Source organism: Heptranchias perlo, chromosome 27 (genome assembly GCF_035084215.1).
Source record: "Heptranchias perlo isolate sHepPer1 chromosome 27, sHepPer1.hap1, whole genome shotgun sequence".
Taxonomy (NCBI): Eukaryota; Metazoa; Chordata; class Chondrichthyes; order Hexanchiformes; family Hexanchidae; genus Heptranchias; species Heptranchias perlo.
The window spans coordinates 13,492,348-13,509,093 of record NC_090351.1 but is presented as its reverse complement, the minus strand read 5'-3'; the positions used below and the strand labels follow the sequence as shown (position 1 = coordinate 13,509,093).

The 16,746-nt window shown below is 39.9% G+C and overlaps 1 protein-coding gene across 1 annotated transcript in view; it reads right to left on the bottom strand.

The window, feature by feature from the left end:
* Positions 1 to 269: 269 nt before the first annotated feature.
* mkrn4 (makorin, ring finger protein, 4) overlaps positions 270 to 16,746 on the bottom strand; it is a 28,278-nt gene continuing 11,801 nt past the window's right edge. The window contains exons 2-8 of the mRNA XM_068007369.1: positions 15,859 to 15,987; positions 13,459 to 13,880; positions 9,132 to 9,259; positions 8,296 to 8,489; positions 7,447 to 7,554; positions 2,280 to 2,409; positions 270 to 1,240 (exon numbers count right to left, since the gene is read on the bottom strand). Coding sequence (XP_067863470.1) covers positions 1,040 to 1,240; positions 2,280 to 2,409; positions 7,447 to 7,554; positions 8,296 to 8,489; positions 9,132 to 9,259; positions 13,459 to 13,880; positions 15,859 to 15,987 — 1,312 coding nt within the window. The 3' untranslated portion in view covers positions 270 to 1,039. The remainder of the gene's footprint in view (positions 1,241 to 2,279; positions 2,410 to 7,446; positions 7,555 to 8,295; positions 8,490 to 9,131; positions 9,260 to 13,458; positions 13,881 to 15,858; positions 15,988 to 16,746) is intronic.

The following is a 16,746-nucleotide window of genomic DNA, read 5'->3' as shown; positions in this document are numbered from 1 at the left end:
TGACTGCTCTCCCCAGTAACAGGGAGGGGGAACGCTCCATAATCATTTGATCTTATGGCAACAATACCGCAAAAAAAATTATGCTTCCTTCTTCAAAAAAAGGTATTGAAGCTGTAATTTTATCAACACAAAGCCTGCACTTTGTGGATAATTAACACCTCATCAATAGCACGCCCTAGGTGTTCATGAGTAAGTAAAGCCTTCTGGTGCGTACACATCCTAAGTCAGGAAGTGTATCTGGAAGAGAAAGTGCAAGAATTGAACACAACTATTTACAAAATGTTTTATTTTGACAAATTGTTAGCACAAACATTTAAAAAAATATCCCTACTCATTCATCAATAGTAGCTCATCATTGATCAGGTTACAAAATGTCAAACTGCCATTGATCCCCATGTTAAATATACATTTGCCCCAATTCTTAGTGGATGGAAGGAAGCAGCAAACTTTATATTACAGCTATAATGAATCTATATTATTCAACTATTTTACCTTTGGTGTAGTAACTCAGCGTCACTATAGTATATAGGTCAGATTACCCACAGTCATACATCTACACAGTTTGGTGAAATAGCCAAAACCCCAGTGAACAAGTGAATGTTAATCCCAGCAATGAGCATGGAATTCAGCACAGCCAATCCCTGAAATCCTATACCAAATCACCACAATATGAACTGCTCAATCATTCAGATGTATTGCACGAAGCCACTCACTTTCTTTACAAATGTAATACATCTTCTCCAATCTAAAAGGGCTTCAATTGCTGAGCGGTTACAACTACAGGCAATAGCAAATAAAGTAGCTTAATAGGATGTCACAGTAGAACTAGCCCAAGAAAAAAATTCTCTCAACTCCACTACTTATATTATGGATCACAGTGTAAACGGACTTTAGTTACAAATGCCTAACTGTATGGCTTAGCCTGCTATCTACAACAGCACTGCCAAAATGTAGGATAAACAAATGCTATCAATATTCCACCTGCTGCATGCAGTAGCACTGCTCCACACAGAAGACTAATGGCTCAATCAAAGCCATCTTAATCATCAGAATCATCATCAAAATCCTGATTAAAATCAGACAGATCTGAATCAAAAAGTTCATACTGAAAGTGCACCAAGTTCTCTAAAAAGGAATCATCGAGGGAAAGAATACCAAGAAGGTGAAGGGTACGGTCATAGTCGTCATCCTCATCGTAATCATCGTCATCATCGTCTTCCCAAGTAATTCCCAATGGAGGCTGTAGGATAGATAACAAGATATTAAATCCTCCAAGATTTCAAAGGTCAGTTGTGCAACGGTTCTGATAAGGTTCAATCTGAAGTCAAACAGCAGTTGATTATATTCTTAATTTCCTATCCCAAACCAAGGCAAGGATTTTTTTTTTAAAAAAAAGCTTTATAATGGTCATAAAAAGATTGCTGTTTTCAATCTTTGATTGCAGGCCTAATGTGTAAATAGGTTAAATTTATTGGTCAAAACAGGTCAATATAGTGAATCAGGTCTCCAATATTAATTCTACAAAGTTGATCATTTTTATAGATTTGCATGTTCATTTGACCGAGAAGCAGTTTCTCAAGCAAATAGTTAATGCCTATACAACGGGCCCCCCAAACAATTTCATACAAGGGGTGGCAAAATATAGTCTTCCTGACGCTGAGCTATTAGTGGCACCAAGCAGATGTGAGAAGCTCAAATGTATGTGCCTTCTCTCTCCTTATTACTACACCCATCCACCAAAGAGCTGTTGAGCCAGATTTCCAGAAAACATTACTTTGCACTAACCAAAAAAAGTCAATCTTCAACATTACCAAATCTGGTCTGCGCCATAAACATAGGATGGAGGAGGTCAATAAGGGGTAAATTACCATGAAGGTTATGAACAGGATTTATGCCTTTGTTAAATTGTACCAGATAAGAGTGCAAAACATTGTTGAATTCGGGTATATTTAGCCCATTCAATTAACAGGCTTCAGCATGTAAACAAGCATAATCTGCATATCAATAATACATACTATCAACAGTTTCACTTAGAAGAAAGCCTACATACATCAAATGTTGAAAAATATTTGAAATTTATGTTCAGTTCTTTTAGTTGTTTTTTTGGAAAGGAAGAATTAACTTTTGTTTTTGGTGTCACTATTATATTTCACCAAAGAGCTGTTGAGGACTCAACTTAATTTAAGGACAACTTGCAGTTTAAATTTGCCTCGAGACAAGTTAGACGGTTAAATACAGTTAGTCTGTCATAGAATATATAATATATAATATTTTCTTACACGATTGCTTCGGTTCCTTGACTGATGTCGGGTGGGCCGATAGCCCTCTGGAAACTCATGCAAGTATATGCATTCAGATTTAAAAGGACATCTGCCATTACTTCGAAGAAAAAACTTGCATCGTATTTTTCTGTGAAAAGAGTTCGTTATTACAGATGTAAATCAACTGCGTGGCTGGGATAGGATACAGTTCAAAAAAAATTTCTCCTCTTCCACCAATTTTCTCAACTCCCCTCATCTAAGGCCATCAACTCCTTGCTGTGGTAAGTTCCAAAATGCCAGCCACCCTTATACTTTGCCCGAATAACCATTCTTCACATGCCGCCTAGACAGCCTCTTTCAGCAAGCTATATGACTTGAGGGCAAGCTCAATCCTACATGTACCTCCATCAGGAAGAACGGATAATGATCAGAAATCCTAACCTATTTACCCCCTTCCTTACCCTGGGACGTTGAGTCTAATTGCATCATCCTCACTACGATCAATTAACTAACTAACTGGGGATTGCACCTGGGACCTTCCTGATCTTTGGCGGTTCAGTTATTTATTGCTTTAGCCAGCTGAGCCATTGCAGGAGTGATGAAACGTTTAAAGTCATGGTATAATTAAACTCTGCTTTTTTTTTTATATAAAAAAAGTATTCACATTAGATTGAGACAAAAATGCATACCATGCTACTGGAAAGTTAGTTTTGTGAACAAACTAGCGCTTAGCATGTTGAATGACTCGCTTACACTTAGGAGCTTGGGGGAACACAGCAGAACACTCACCAAGCTTCAGACAGGTCCATGTAGGGGGAAAACTTCTTCAGGGGGCCTTTATAATACAACAACTGATTTTAGATGCTTTTACCCCCAGAATAAGTGCTTAATAGGGTACTTAGTTCTGTATTCACATGGGTCACAAGTAAAAATGGAAGCTAGAACCAATTTGAAAAACTAAATGTGATATGATTGATTCAAATTACAGCCTTTCAAGTGGTGTTTTTTCTATGGTGTCTTCGCTGTTCTATATTCCAATGAATCAGTATATTTAAGTTACTACATGAGCCAATGCAAAGAACAAGACAATTGATTCCCCCCCCCCGCTATGAACAGATTGAATGCAGTACTTGCTGCATGCAAGATAGAGCTTCAAAGATTCTATATAAACTGTTTGTAACAATATACACTTAAGTCTCATTCGCAGACCATTATCAGTTGTAGCTTGTTTGGGGATAGTGTTCAAATTCTCCAAATTCATGTAGTAGAAACCATCTAGCTTCGAAGAGCTTCAAAAAGGCTTGAAAAATCTGGCTGAGAACCATAACTCTCCTTTTTGTTCTTTGCAATCAGAAGGAGAGGGGAAGCACAAAAGAACTTCCACTGAGTAACACTACACGGAGTTTCATGGCCCAGAGCAAAACAATTGAGTCCATTTGGGGAGTTTCCTCTTTTTACTGATAAATCATTGAAACCACTTTCTTGCAAATGGTTCTGGCCACTGCTGAGGAAATATTCCAATATAATCAGCATTCACATGATTTTCTATACTGATATTATGATCCTAAACAGAGTCTGCTCCCAAAGGGACTGGGACATGGGAAAGTGCTTGCATTTTGGAAACTCAAGTCCAAGGCTTCTGAACTGGTGATACTCACATTTAGCAGGCTGAAGCATCCTTGGAATGCAAATTCCAGGAGGTGGTCACCCCACAGGCTGAGCATATTAGTGAGGAAGGGAAGTGTGAGATCATCCATCAGGGCAAGAGGAGTAAACAGGAGGCAGTGCACCAATCTCCTGAAAGTGCTGAATTGGTAAACATATTCAATACCAAGTACCTGCTGCAATGAAAACTCATAGGAGGGCATCCACCAGCATTGGCACTGTGGAGCAACTGGTTATCAAAGGGGAACAGACAAGTGAAGTGCAAAAGCAATAGGGATTCTACAGTCAGGGGAACAGACAAGATACTTTGCAGTGCTAACACAGGGTCCTGAATGGTGCATTACCTCCCAGGTTAAAGGGTATCGTGGAATGGATACAAAATATTAGAGAGAGAAGGGAAACAATCAAAAGTCATAGCTCACATTGCAAGCAGTGGCACAAGCAGAACTGGGATCCTGAAAAGAGGCTTCCAGCAATGGTCAAAGAGTCAGTAACTCGTGGTCAAAAGTTTATCACAATTTATCTTTTTTAAAAAAAGGATTGTTAGATCATGGAATGCCCTACCAGAAACATTGGTGAAAGTCAAACTACAATTTTTTTTTAAAAAAAGGAAAGCAGGTAAGTATATGAAGAAGAAAAGTTTTGAAAAGGTACAAAGGGCAGAGGAATGCAACTAAGTGGATAGCTTGGCCAATTGTGTCTGTGGCTCTGAATGACCTCCTTCAGTGTTGTAAAATGCTTTCACTAACCTTGAAACATCATACCACGACTTATCTGAGGTATATCACCTAACAAGGTGCAGCCAGAAACTAATGAGGACAGTGTCTAAGTTTGACTCAGTCAGTTGCTTGGCATAAAGAGAGAAATAGTAGAAGAGGACCAACTGACAACAAATTTCCCATAACCTAATGAATGCTCCAGGAACCCTAATTCAACAAGTAATTACCAACTTTGCATCTGAACTTTAGAATACAAAGGACATAGCACCAGGCAGTGATACTGCCTCAATTTGTTGCCACCTGTGCAATGTAACTACAAGACATTTTAAATGTGCAATTCTGTCTTGCAATGGGCCTTGCTCTTCCATCAAGTGGACCTCATGCAGTCCCTGAGCCAGAAGCTGCAGCTCCTGTGATTTTCTACCCCTACAAATACCTCAACTCTTTAGGACTCTTATTCTAGATAGTAGTGCTTACAGCATTTTATTTCTCTCAAAGCCACTCTACACAACAGTATTGTCAATACATGACATTCAAGCTGGGCTCGGATTCTGAATTAATTAGATCCGTAATTAAAGTGCAACTACACAATAGCACAAGCTTATGTATAATGACAGCAGAAACTACCAGGTCTTTTGAATCTATAAATCATTGCACTACACAAACACTAACATTAGTTTAATGTTTCCTCAAAGTCCCATTTCCAGGAGGAGTGATTCACAAATATGCGTTCACATCATCCAAAGTGAGGTTTTCCTGGCCAAATTAACACATTAAATAAAGTTAAGAATGTAAGCCACCTTCTTGAACGCAGACTTGGGCCTGCAAGCTTTCTTAAGCCTTACTCAGCCTCAACATTAAATTCAGAGACTATATTACATTTACTGTTACTACTTGCATCTATAACACCTTTAACATAGAAAAAAAGTCCCACAGTGCTTCACATAAATCAGACAAAACTCAACACCAAGCCAAAGAAGAAAATATTAGGAAGGGTGACCAAAAGAGGTGGGTCCCAAAGGAAGACACAGAATTTAAGAGAACGAATTCCAGAGCTAGATGGCTGAAGGGAGTGGGTGATGTATAGGAGGCTAGAGTTGAAGAACATAGAAATTAGGAGGAGCAGGCCATTCGAGCCTACTCCACCATTCACTATGATCATGGCTGATCCTCTATCTCAATACCATATTCCTGCTCTCTCCTCATACCTCTTGATGCCTTTTGTGTCTAGAAATCTATCCATCTCCTTCGTAAATATATTCAGTGACTTGGTTTTCAGAGGGTTGTAGGGCTGGATTTTGAGATAGGGAAGGGTACTGCTGTAAAGGGACTTGAACACAAATTTCAAATGTAGGGCATTTGGGGACCAGGAGCCAATGTAGGTCAGTGAGCACAGCGGTGATAGGCAAGCAGAATTTGAGGAAGAGGGTACGGACAACAGCTTTAGATGAGCTGAAATTTATGACAGTTAGAGGATGGAAGGCCGGCCAGGAGAACACTGAAAGAGTCAAGTCTGGAGTTAACAAAAGGTATAGATGAGGGTTTTAGCCACAAATGTTTAGAGGCAAGGGCAGAGATGGGCACTGTTGCAGAGGTGGATATAGGCAGCCATTGTATTGCAAAGGATACGAGGTTAGAAGATCAGCTTGGTGACAAATAAGACACCAAGATGACAAACAGTCTGGCCCAACCAGAAACAGAGGCCAGAGAGGGCAATGGAATCAGCGGCAAGGGTACAGAGGTTATGGCAGGGGCTGAAGACTATAGCTTTGCTCTTCCCAATGTTTCACTGGAGGAAACTATGACTCATCCAGGACCGGATATCAGATAAGTAGGCCAATGACAGAGGCAGTGGAGGGGTCGAGAGAGGCGGTGAAGCGGTACAGCAGAGTTTTGTCAGAGCTTACATGTGGAACCTGGCCTCATGTCTTCAGATGATGTCACCAAATGGATGAGAGGGAGGGAACTCCCTAGTCTTCAAATAGTGCAACAAGATCAGTAATGTCCACAAAAGGCAGACAGGGCCTTGGTTTAAATATCTCAACCAAAAGACATCATCTCTACAATAAAGCACTCAATTCAGTATTCCACCAAAGTATCAGTCTAGCTTGATTGTTCAAGTGTTACGGAGCTCGAATCCACAATCTTATGACTCTGTTCCAACCTAGCCAAGCTGGTACTAGGCATGTTGGCCATGAGGGTTTCTTCTCAGTTTTGTCTTCATACAAGTAGGAGCCATTCCTTTATGTTTAACCCAAACTCTATTTTGCAGGCAGGAGAGAGAAGGCCTCCAACGTTAATAAAATTAAGATCCGTTTAGTGATTACTTCCAATAGTAACAGCCCACATCACCAATGACAACAGCAGGAAGGAGAAACTAAACAAGTACAAAAGAAAACAACCATATAGAATTCAGTACTAGGTATGAGGGTACTGGCTGTGAGGTCCTTTTAAGAGATTTACAGTATAGTTTTCCCAAATGTATATCAAACTCTACATATAGTATGTTAAGTGTAAGCAAGTAAAGAATGCAGTAAAGACAGATCATGCAAAATTGAATGCAATGTCACTGCTTTACATTTCAGTTTCATATAACTTAATATTTTATATACCCATTTTCATCACATACACTACCAGTAAATGCAATGTGTATAAAGTAAGTGTACATATCTGCCAGGTCATTTTGGAAATAAATTCCCCACCAATTCTGCTTTAAAATCTAATCTGTTTAAGTTAGGAATTAATGTTAAAATACAAACCAAGTGGAATAAAAGGTGAAAGATAGAGTATTTGATACCTACTTCTTTTCAGCTTTGAACTTGTCAATGAGCATCTGTTTCTGTTCATCAACTACCCAGTACTTGTGTGGTATGTAGTAGCTGGACACTACTCTACATTCAGGGCATGCCCTGCAAAGAAAAGATATTTGAAATTCTTAATTTTCCCCTCAGTGCGTTCAAAGAAAAAACATTTTCATCACAGCCCCATCCACAGTCCACAAGACTGTCTGGGCAGTACTTTCATAAATGCCATCAGCAGCATCCCTTTGACTTTAACTTCCAAGACCGATCATGTAGTTTGATTTAAGATTTGCTTATCCAGATATTTAGAAAAATGTTCCAATTTGAGATAGGCATATTCTCTACCTCCAGACAGCAAACATCTACTTTCCCTTTCCTACAAGGCTACCAAAAATACTTTCAGGCATTCAACAGCATCTTTAAAACTGTGTTTTTGAAATTGTTCCTGAACAGTTATCAAGAGGCCATTGTAACATCTGTGCTGTACTTGCACACCAAGTTAACTGAAAGACAGCCTGGCACAATGCAACTCAAAATTGTAGAAACTGTAGGCAATACAGCAGTTTCCCCCACCCCTCTGCCACCCCCAGCCCTTAAGTTAATTCTCCTAAAATTTGAGACAAACAACTCAGCACACATGGTGATTGGATCTAGCTGTCTCTCCTCTGTACAGTTCAGCTACTCACTAGATAAACCTGGTGAGCTACTGGGCAAGCCCTAGACTACATATTCATTGAGATTTGTATTCTTTAAACATTTCTACAATTAAGAGTCAATGATCAGATAATAATAGTGACATTACTAACAGCTCCAATACTGAAGTTGTTTAATTTGGTGACATTTACTTACTTTATTATCTTACTGGTAAACCCCTTGCTGTGTCGCCATTTCTTGATACAGGTCACACAGAAAGCATGGTTGCAGTCAGGAAGAATTGCAAAGCAACGGTCTTTAGCTGGTGTTTTTTCATAGACCTTGTCCATGCAGATTCCACAAATTATATCTTTACTCATTTCAAAGGCCAGGTTTTCAGTCCACTTTTGCTAAAATTTAAAAGTAAAATACATTTACTAAATCAGTGCTTCCTTGAAACTTGAATTCCTTTTTTCACTACTTTGCATCACAGTTCTAGTGTCTAAGCTGTTCCACAAGTTAGGCATTTATAACCCAGGCAAATTCTACTCACATCATGGCAGAGATGCCACCCCCAAAAAACAGAACTGATAGATCTGCTCAAAAACCTAAGGGATTATCCAAAGTATTAAATTTCCCTCAAGTTTTTTTTGGCAGGGGAAAATTACAGTAAGATGTGCTGCCTTGAGTTATGCAAAGAGGGCTGAATAATCAAGTTTTTTTTCCCTAAAAAGACCTCTTCAATCTCCACCAATGCTATAATAGTGTGGCAACTGCCCTCATTAATCAAGGAACCTGCTGGTTTTAGAATCTTTACTAAATTGTACTTTGTAAAGCTCCAGAAACTAGTAAATTTCCCTTCATAGCCACCTGGGATATGCCAGTTTGTTCAAAGATAGCAATCAAGAATTCTCTCAGAACCATAAGGCCGTAGCAAAGTTCAAATATTTAATTTGAGGATGGGGGAAAAAGGGTAAGAAAGAATTCTAAAAATGTAGTCATTAAATAGTGACAGGCAGGTGGATTCCTTTAGAATAGCTGAAACTGCATACCTTTGTAACAGATTGAGAAGCCGAAGAATCTTTCTCCAAGTCAGTTTGAGATATGCCTTTGACACAACTGCACCCCTCCCTGGACATACAATGGAAAGGACATACTGCCGGTGATGTTGGTGCATAATCTGAAATGAGCAAACAATTCAACATGAAAATCTGACTAATTTTGTAGAGTATATACAACAGGAGGACACCAAAAATATTTACAAGTAAACTCAGACAGGAAGTTCACCATTTGCACTTGTAAAAATTCAAACACCTTCTCTGACAAATTACATCAAATATTTTCACAAGATCTTGCTGCAACAAAAAGCACAAGACCTATATTTTCCAACAATGGAATTCTTAAACAACAGATTTGAAGATAATTGGGTTGCAGTCATCTGTGTTTTGAAGTGAAAATATTCACTTTTACGGTTTATAAAATTCAACAGATGCAATACACATGTTCATTTCTGATTGACATAGAATTTACAGCAAAAACAGAAACGGGCCATTCGGCCCAACTCTTCTATACCGGTGTTTATGTTCCACACGAGCCTCCTCCCACCCTACTTTATCTAACCCTATCAGCATATCCTTCCATTCCATCACATCACGTACCTAACTAGCTTACTTTTAAATGCAACTATTCTATTCTCACATCACGTACCTAACTAGCTTACTTTTAAATGCAACTATTCTATTCGCCTCCACTACTCCATGTGGTATCAAGTTCCACATTCTAACCACTCTCTCGGTAAAAGAAGTTTCTCCTGAATTCCTTACTGAACTTATTAGTGGCTTTCTTAGATTTATGACCCCTAGTTTTGGATTCCCGCACAAGTGGAAACATCTTCTATACGTCTACCCTATCAAACCCCTTCATAATTTGTATCTTCCTTTTGTCCGCTCCTCATCTCCTGAAGGTGATGACTAATGCTGTGATTCTACATCTGTTGGTAGCCTTAATCACCCAAGTGGCCCTTCTTCCGATATGATGGCAGGTTATCCAGGCCCACATTGGTCATTATCGACATTTACTTGCCAGTACTGATCACTGGATAGTGATTAGAAGTATCCCATTTTTCCCCCACTCATTGCCACGAGACAGTGAGACCAATTGTACTACCTGTATCATTACCCAGCTGAGTTCACCTAATTAATTGCAGATTTACCAGTATTAGTATTCTTAGCCAGAGGAATGCAGGAGGTTATGAGAATTTTTATAGCAGGCCCTGGCCCAAAAGTACTGATTTGGACAAAGCATTTCAATTAGACTTAGCGCATGCATAACCACGTTAGCCAGTTTTCAGCCATGGACCATTATATGTGCACAAGAGTCGGTGCTGTACTGCAATTCTGAGTCATTGTTAAGCAAGAGGGAGACCGAGAAAAAATACATCATGTTCCAATTTGCAACATTTTCTGCTCATCTGTATTGCCATTGTTCTGTCCACTTGCAACTTTTTATTTTGATTCCTTCATCAGACTCAATTGATCCCTAACTTAGTACCATCTATGAATTTGACCAACTTGCATGTTTTGAAATCCAGGCAGTTTATAGAAATTAGAAACTGTAGGAAGACAGCCTCTAAAACACATTACTGAAGTTCTGATAAAACAAAGGGATAATACTTGAACACTGGGAAAGCTGAGACAAAGTCTAATATGTTAGTTTCATCAGATGTTCCCAATTAAAACCTGATGCCAGGTGGAGCTAGACCTATCAAGGTTGCAGGCCAGACTAATTAATATGCACTTGGGCAGATACCAGTATTACAAGTAAGCAAAGTCCTCCAGTATTTCAGATATCAGACAGTTTTAAATTGGGCACTAGAAAAAGGAAGTCTAGAACCTAAATGTGAGGGTTTTTTTTTGTTCTGGGATGGAGGCAACACTGGCAAGGCAGTATTTATTTCCCATCCCCATGTGCCCTGAGGGCATTTAGAGTCATCCTCTATCAGGGGAAAACTCTCCAGTGGCTGGAGTCATACCTAGCACAAAGGAAGATGGTAGTGGTTGTTGGAGGCCAATCATCTCAGCCCCATCACTGGAGGAGTTCCTCAGGGTTGTGCCCTAGGCCCATCTTCAGCTGCTTCATTGATGACCTTCCCTCCATCATAAGGACAGAAGTGGAGATGGTCGCTGATGATTGCAGAGTGTTCAGGTCCATTTGCAACCCCCCAGATAATGAAGCAGTCCATGCCCGCATGCAACAAGATCTGGACAACATCCAGGCTTGGGCTGATAAGTGGCAAGTAACATTCATGCCACACAAGTGCCAGGCAATATCCATCTCCAACAAGAGTGTCAAACCACCTCCCCTTGACATTCAACAGCATTACCATCAGTGAAGCCCCCACCATCAACATCCAGGGGGGGTCACCATTGACCAGAAACTTAACTCGACTAGCCACATAAATAGTGACTACAACAGCAGGTCAGAGGCTGGGTATTCTGCAGCGAGTGATTCACCTCCTGACTCCACAAAGCCTTTCCACCATCTACAAGACACAAGTCAGGAGTGTGATGGAATACTCTCCACTTGTCTGGATGAGTGCAGCTCCAAAAACACTCAAGAGGCTCGACACCATCCAGGACAAAGCAGCCCGCTTGATTGACACCCTATCCATCAACTTAAACATTCACTCCCTCCACCACCAGCGCACTGTGGCTGCAGTGTACACCATCTACAAGATGCAATGCACCAACTCACCAAGGATTCTTCGATAGCACCTCCCAAACCTGTGACCTCTACCACGTAGAAGGACAAGGGCAGCAGGCACATGGGAACACCACCACCTGCACATTCCCCTCCAAGTCACACACCATCCCGACTTGGAAATATATCGCCGTTCCTTCATAGTCGCTGGGTTAAAATCCTGGAACTCCCTGCCTAACACTGCGGGAGAACCTTCACCACATGGACTACAGCAGTTCAAGAAGGTGGCTCACCACCACCTTCTCAAGGGCAATTAGGGATGGGCAATAAATGCTGGCCTTGCCAGCGACACACATCCCATGAATGAATAAAGAGGGATAGCCCTGATACTCCAATATTGGAAACTTGCCAGCAGTACAGGAAATGGAAACTGTGGTTAGCTAATCTTAGATAAGATACTGTTATGCACTTAAATAATGGTTGTACCAATGATGATCTACACTGTCTGTTAATAGATATCTATACACTCAATGAATAACCTTGTGATTTGGTTAACTGTGTAAGCAAAGATGTGGGTAAATAAAGTGGTGTTAGTGCAATCTCATCTTTGGCAATTCCAGCAAGAAAGAATTAATTACATTTCACTCAGTGTACTGCAGCTGTATTGTAAACCAACAAATATCAAATTTGGACTGGGTTATTCAAGATGATTCAATTTAGACACTTTATAAACCTTAGTGAATGGTAAAATTCCAATCCAATTCTCCAAGGCATACATGCTAGAAAAATAGGAGGGAAGTAAAGGAGGAAAGATTCACCAGATACTGATTACCTAATGGGAATTCAAATACAATATATCTTACATAATTGAACATTCTATCTTACAAAGGATTACGGGTGCAGATCCCTGGGACACTTCACTCAGTATATCTCTGCAGACTGACATTGCTCCCCTGACCAACACACTGCTTTCTTTCAGCCAATTTCTTATACACCTCAAGCTTTTACCTATAATACCCACTGCTTTAAGCTTGTGGAACATTCTTTCATGTGCAACTTGATTAAAGGCTTTCTGAAGACCAGATACACATCATAGACTTTTCTAATATCCTCTTAGAATGGCACGTCCTCACAAAAATCAAGGTGTGTAATTTTTATATAGGTGCCAGCGCAGATCCCTTCCTTCAGATTTGTTCTCGATAATAAATTCTGCTATTTTGTTGATGCAAGACTACAGGCTTGCAGTTACCTGGGCTTGTTACCACTTTTTTTTGGAAGGCAAGTACCAATTTGGCTGGTTTACAATCCATTGGCACCTCTTCTATGCTCTTACTGATAGTCAGCATTTTCTAGATTTCATTCTTACCAACTTACTGACAGGCTTGCAAAGCTTCTTTGCAGTGTGTTTAAAAGCAGCTTTTATTTCTTGATTACTTCCAGAAAAGGGAGGGCAACAAAATAGCTTGGGAAGTTAAATTCAAGAACAGAACTCTTCTTCCCACTAAAGAAGTAAAATCTCCCCCCCTCCCCCAAGTGATACTAACATTTTGCAGTATTAAGCACCAACACCACTTCCTGTATTTAATGTTGCATTATTCAACATTTGCAATCTTGTAGGAGAAATGCAAGTGCCAATAAATTCGTAACACTTGCATTTTATGCAAGGTCATTGTTACCTACCATGCTCCTGAAACTGTTGGGGTACAAATTCTGCAGCAAGTCCCCATCTCTCTGAGCACTTAGAAGGCGTTTCATTCTCTTTATCTTCTTCAACCTCCTCCTCCAACTGCATGCCAAAACGCTCCGTATTTCTACCCAAGTGAGTGAAACTCGAGACAGCAGGTTCAGAACCACGTCGACCCCAAGTGGCCTTTGCTGTAGTTGAGTGGACACTACATTCTACAGCATGGGAATGCTGGGAAAATCCTCCCGGCATTCGCTGAATGGCAGGAGCAGAGCTCCGTCTGTTTCCTCCAGTGCGGCTGCTAGATTCCACACCATGGTAACTCTGGGATGATTCTCCTTCCCTCAGCTGAAGGGCAGGCTCAGAACCACGTCTGCTCTCTGATGACCATCCTCCAGTCTGTCTGGTGTGTTGATATCTAATACGAGATTTTTAGGCATTGTTCATTGATGCATTTTATTACAACCTCATACAAAACAGTCTTCAGAAAAGCAGCCATTAAGTATCAAGTCCCAAATTGCTAGGAAACTACATATATAACCAACCTAGCCAACCCCACTGTATTGAACCTAACAACCCACTCCAATGCACTTGGGTAGCAATTAAAGGGGAATTACATCCATGCTGAAGAATGGAGTATTTTTCCCAATTTTTTTTGGCCTCCCTAGTCAAAGAACTTAGCCAGCATAAAATTTCCAGTATGCTGCCCCAAAAGGTCCAATCAAATCCAACCTCAGAACACGTTAATTGTCCATTAAACTCGCAGCAAAAAGTTAAGGCTCGTACTTAAGATGCCAAATAACACTTTAAACGTGATAATTGTTAATGCAATGCCAATCAACCTCTCTGGCCCAGAAAGGAACAAATTAAACTGTTGAGTTTCATTCCTGCATGTAGTAAATCCTTAGAGATTTGATACATTTTAAAATTCTAATTTTTCTTCTTGCTTTTCCTCTGTCATCTTCCCCCCCTCTCTCTCAATCCAATCTCCCTTTCTCTCTATTTCCGATTTGACTAATTTACACACACTAATTCACCCTCCTTCTTTGTCGTTTGTTTCTTTCTCAATCCTTAAATCTCAATGGTTAAGGAGTTACCAATGCTTTCTAAATGGTGAAAAGCTCAAAATAGTGGAGGTCCATGTATATAGATCATTAAAATGTCATGGACAGGTATGGAAAATAATCAAAAAGGCTGGCCTTTATGTCTAGAGGACTAGAATAAAAGGGGTAGAAGTTATACTACAGCTATACAAAGCCCTGGTTAGGCTACACCTGGAGTACTGTGTTCAGTTCTGGCCACCGCACCATACGAAGGATATATTGGCCTTGGAGAGTGCGCAGCATGGATTTACTGGAATTGTATCTGGACTCCAAGAGTTAAATTACAAGGAGAAATTACACAAACTAGGGTTGTATTCCCTGGAATTTAGAAGATTATGGGGTGATTTGATAGACAGTTAATATATTAAGGGGAACTGATAGGGTAGATAGAAACTATTTCTGCTGGTTGGGGAGTCAAGGACTAGGGGACATAGCCTAAAAATTACAGCCAGGAGTAAAGTTAGGAAACACTTCTATACACTAAGGGTGGTAGAAGTTTAGAACTCTCTTCTGTAAACAGCAGTTGATGCTAGCTCAATTGTTAATTTTAAATCTGAGGTTGATAGATTTTTGTTAACCAAAGGTATTAAGGGATATGGGCTACGGAGGGTGTATGGAGTTAGATCACAGATCAGCCATGATCTCACTGAATGGCGGAACAAGCTCGAGGGGCTAAATAGCCTACTCCTGTTCCCATGTTCCTAACACTACCACCAAAATCAAGACACGTCCAAATTATGGGAAGTTATATACTATGCTATGTGCCGATTATTGAATTGATTTGAGACAGCCCAGAGTTGGCTGAATTTCAACTACGTTCCAGAGGTGGAAGGATATCACTACATCACCTGTTTTCCCCCCTCACCCCCTAAAAAAATTAGATTACTGAAGTTTGAAGAGAATACTGTAGTGTTTATAAATCAAAGACAAGGATAGCCTAATGTTGTTAAAAGGGAATTGTTACAATCCCTGTACAGGGAAAAAAAAAGCTTTGTATCAATCATGTTGACTGCTTCTTTAATGTAGTTAATACAGAACACTCCAACACAAACTAAAGGCTAGTCAGTCTGTGCTGTGATTATCCCCCTTCAATAGCTTTTTTCCTGCTGGCACAGATTGTTTGCCATATTTGCCTACATATGCTGTACACCAAAAACAATATTTACGACGTGAAGCACTTCAAAGCGCGATTAAAAGGTGTGACCGAAATGCAAGTATTCATTCTAACATAGGTAAAGTCCATAAAGAAGCATTCACAATATTACGAATGCCTACAATTGTCCAAATACAAACCTGCAATGTTCTCCATAGAAGCAAAATCCATTTAAATAGTGCCTACAGATCTGGGACGACTTCTGCATAGACAGGTCATGTGAGTAATAACAGCTCAGTCCCCATTTGCAAGCTCCATGGACGAAGTTCCTGGAAAACAGACATCAGTAAAAGTGCATTGTTGTTTATTTTGGTCTTTTTTGTGCTTCAAATCAGGATACTATAGATTCCCCAATGTTAGCTGTTACGAACTCAAGATAGGAGCCATTTACAATATGACAGAATTAGAAACAGAAATGAGAGGGAGGTCCACGATGGATTAATAGGTGGGCTCTAGATGGAGATGGTTTGACAGACCGAATGCCCTTTTCTTGCTGAGGATTTTCTTATGAAAGAATGCTTTTGAGACCAAGTAACAATGCGCTAAGATTCTAAAAGCTCATCATTCCCATTATGATAATTCTCAAAGTTTGTACCTAAACACTCATCATCCACCTCTTAACTCTACTAATTTCAGGTATTATGGCTATTTAATAGTTGTAGGCAGGCTATGTTGGTGCAATCAAATTTGTTGGAGGCTAATGCTGCAGGGCAAAAATGATCAGTGAATGCTAAAATTTCATGGGTGAAATCTACAGATGTACTAGTCAAAAAATAAGGTTCTAAATGTGACTTATCTGTATTAAGTTTAATCTGCTTGTGTTTTGTATTTTGTCCAACTCTTTGTATTTCCCAAGCGGCCCCCTGAAAATCAACTGCCCTTCCTAGTTGGGTATCATCTGCAAATTTAACTAAATCTGCAATGAGTTTCAGAACTACTTGACCAAATTGTTTTTTAGCAATGGAAATGCAGACCAAGCATTTCACTGTTGAGTATAAGCAACACCAGAGGCCAAGTCAATTTACCTC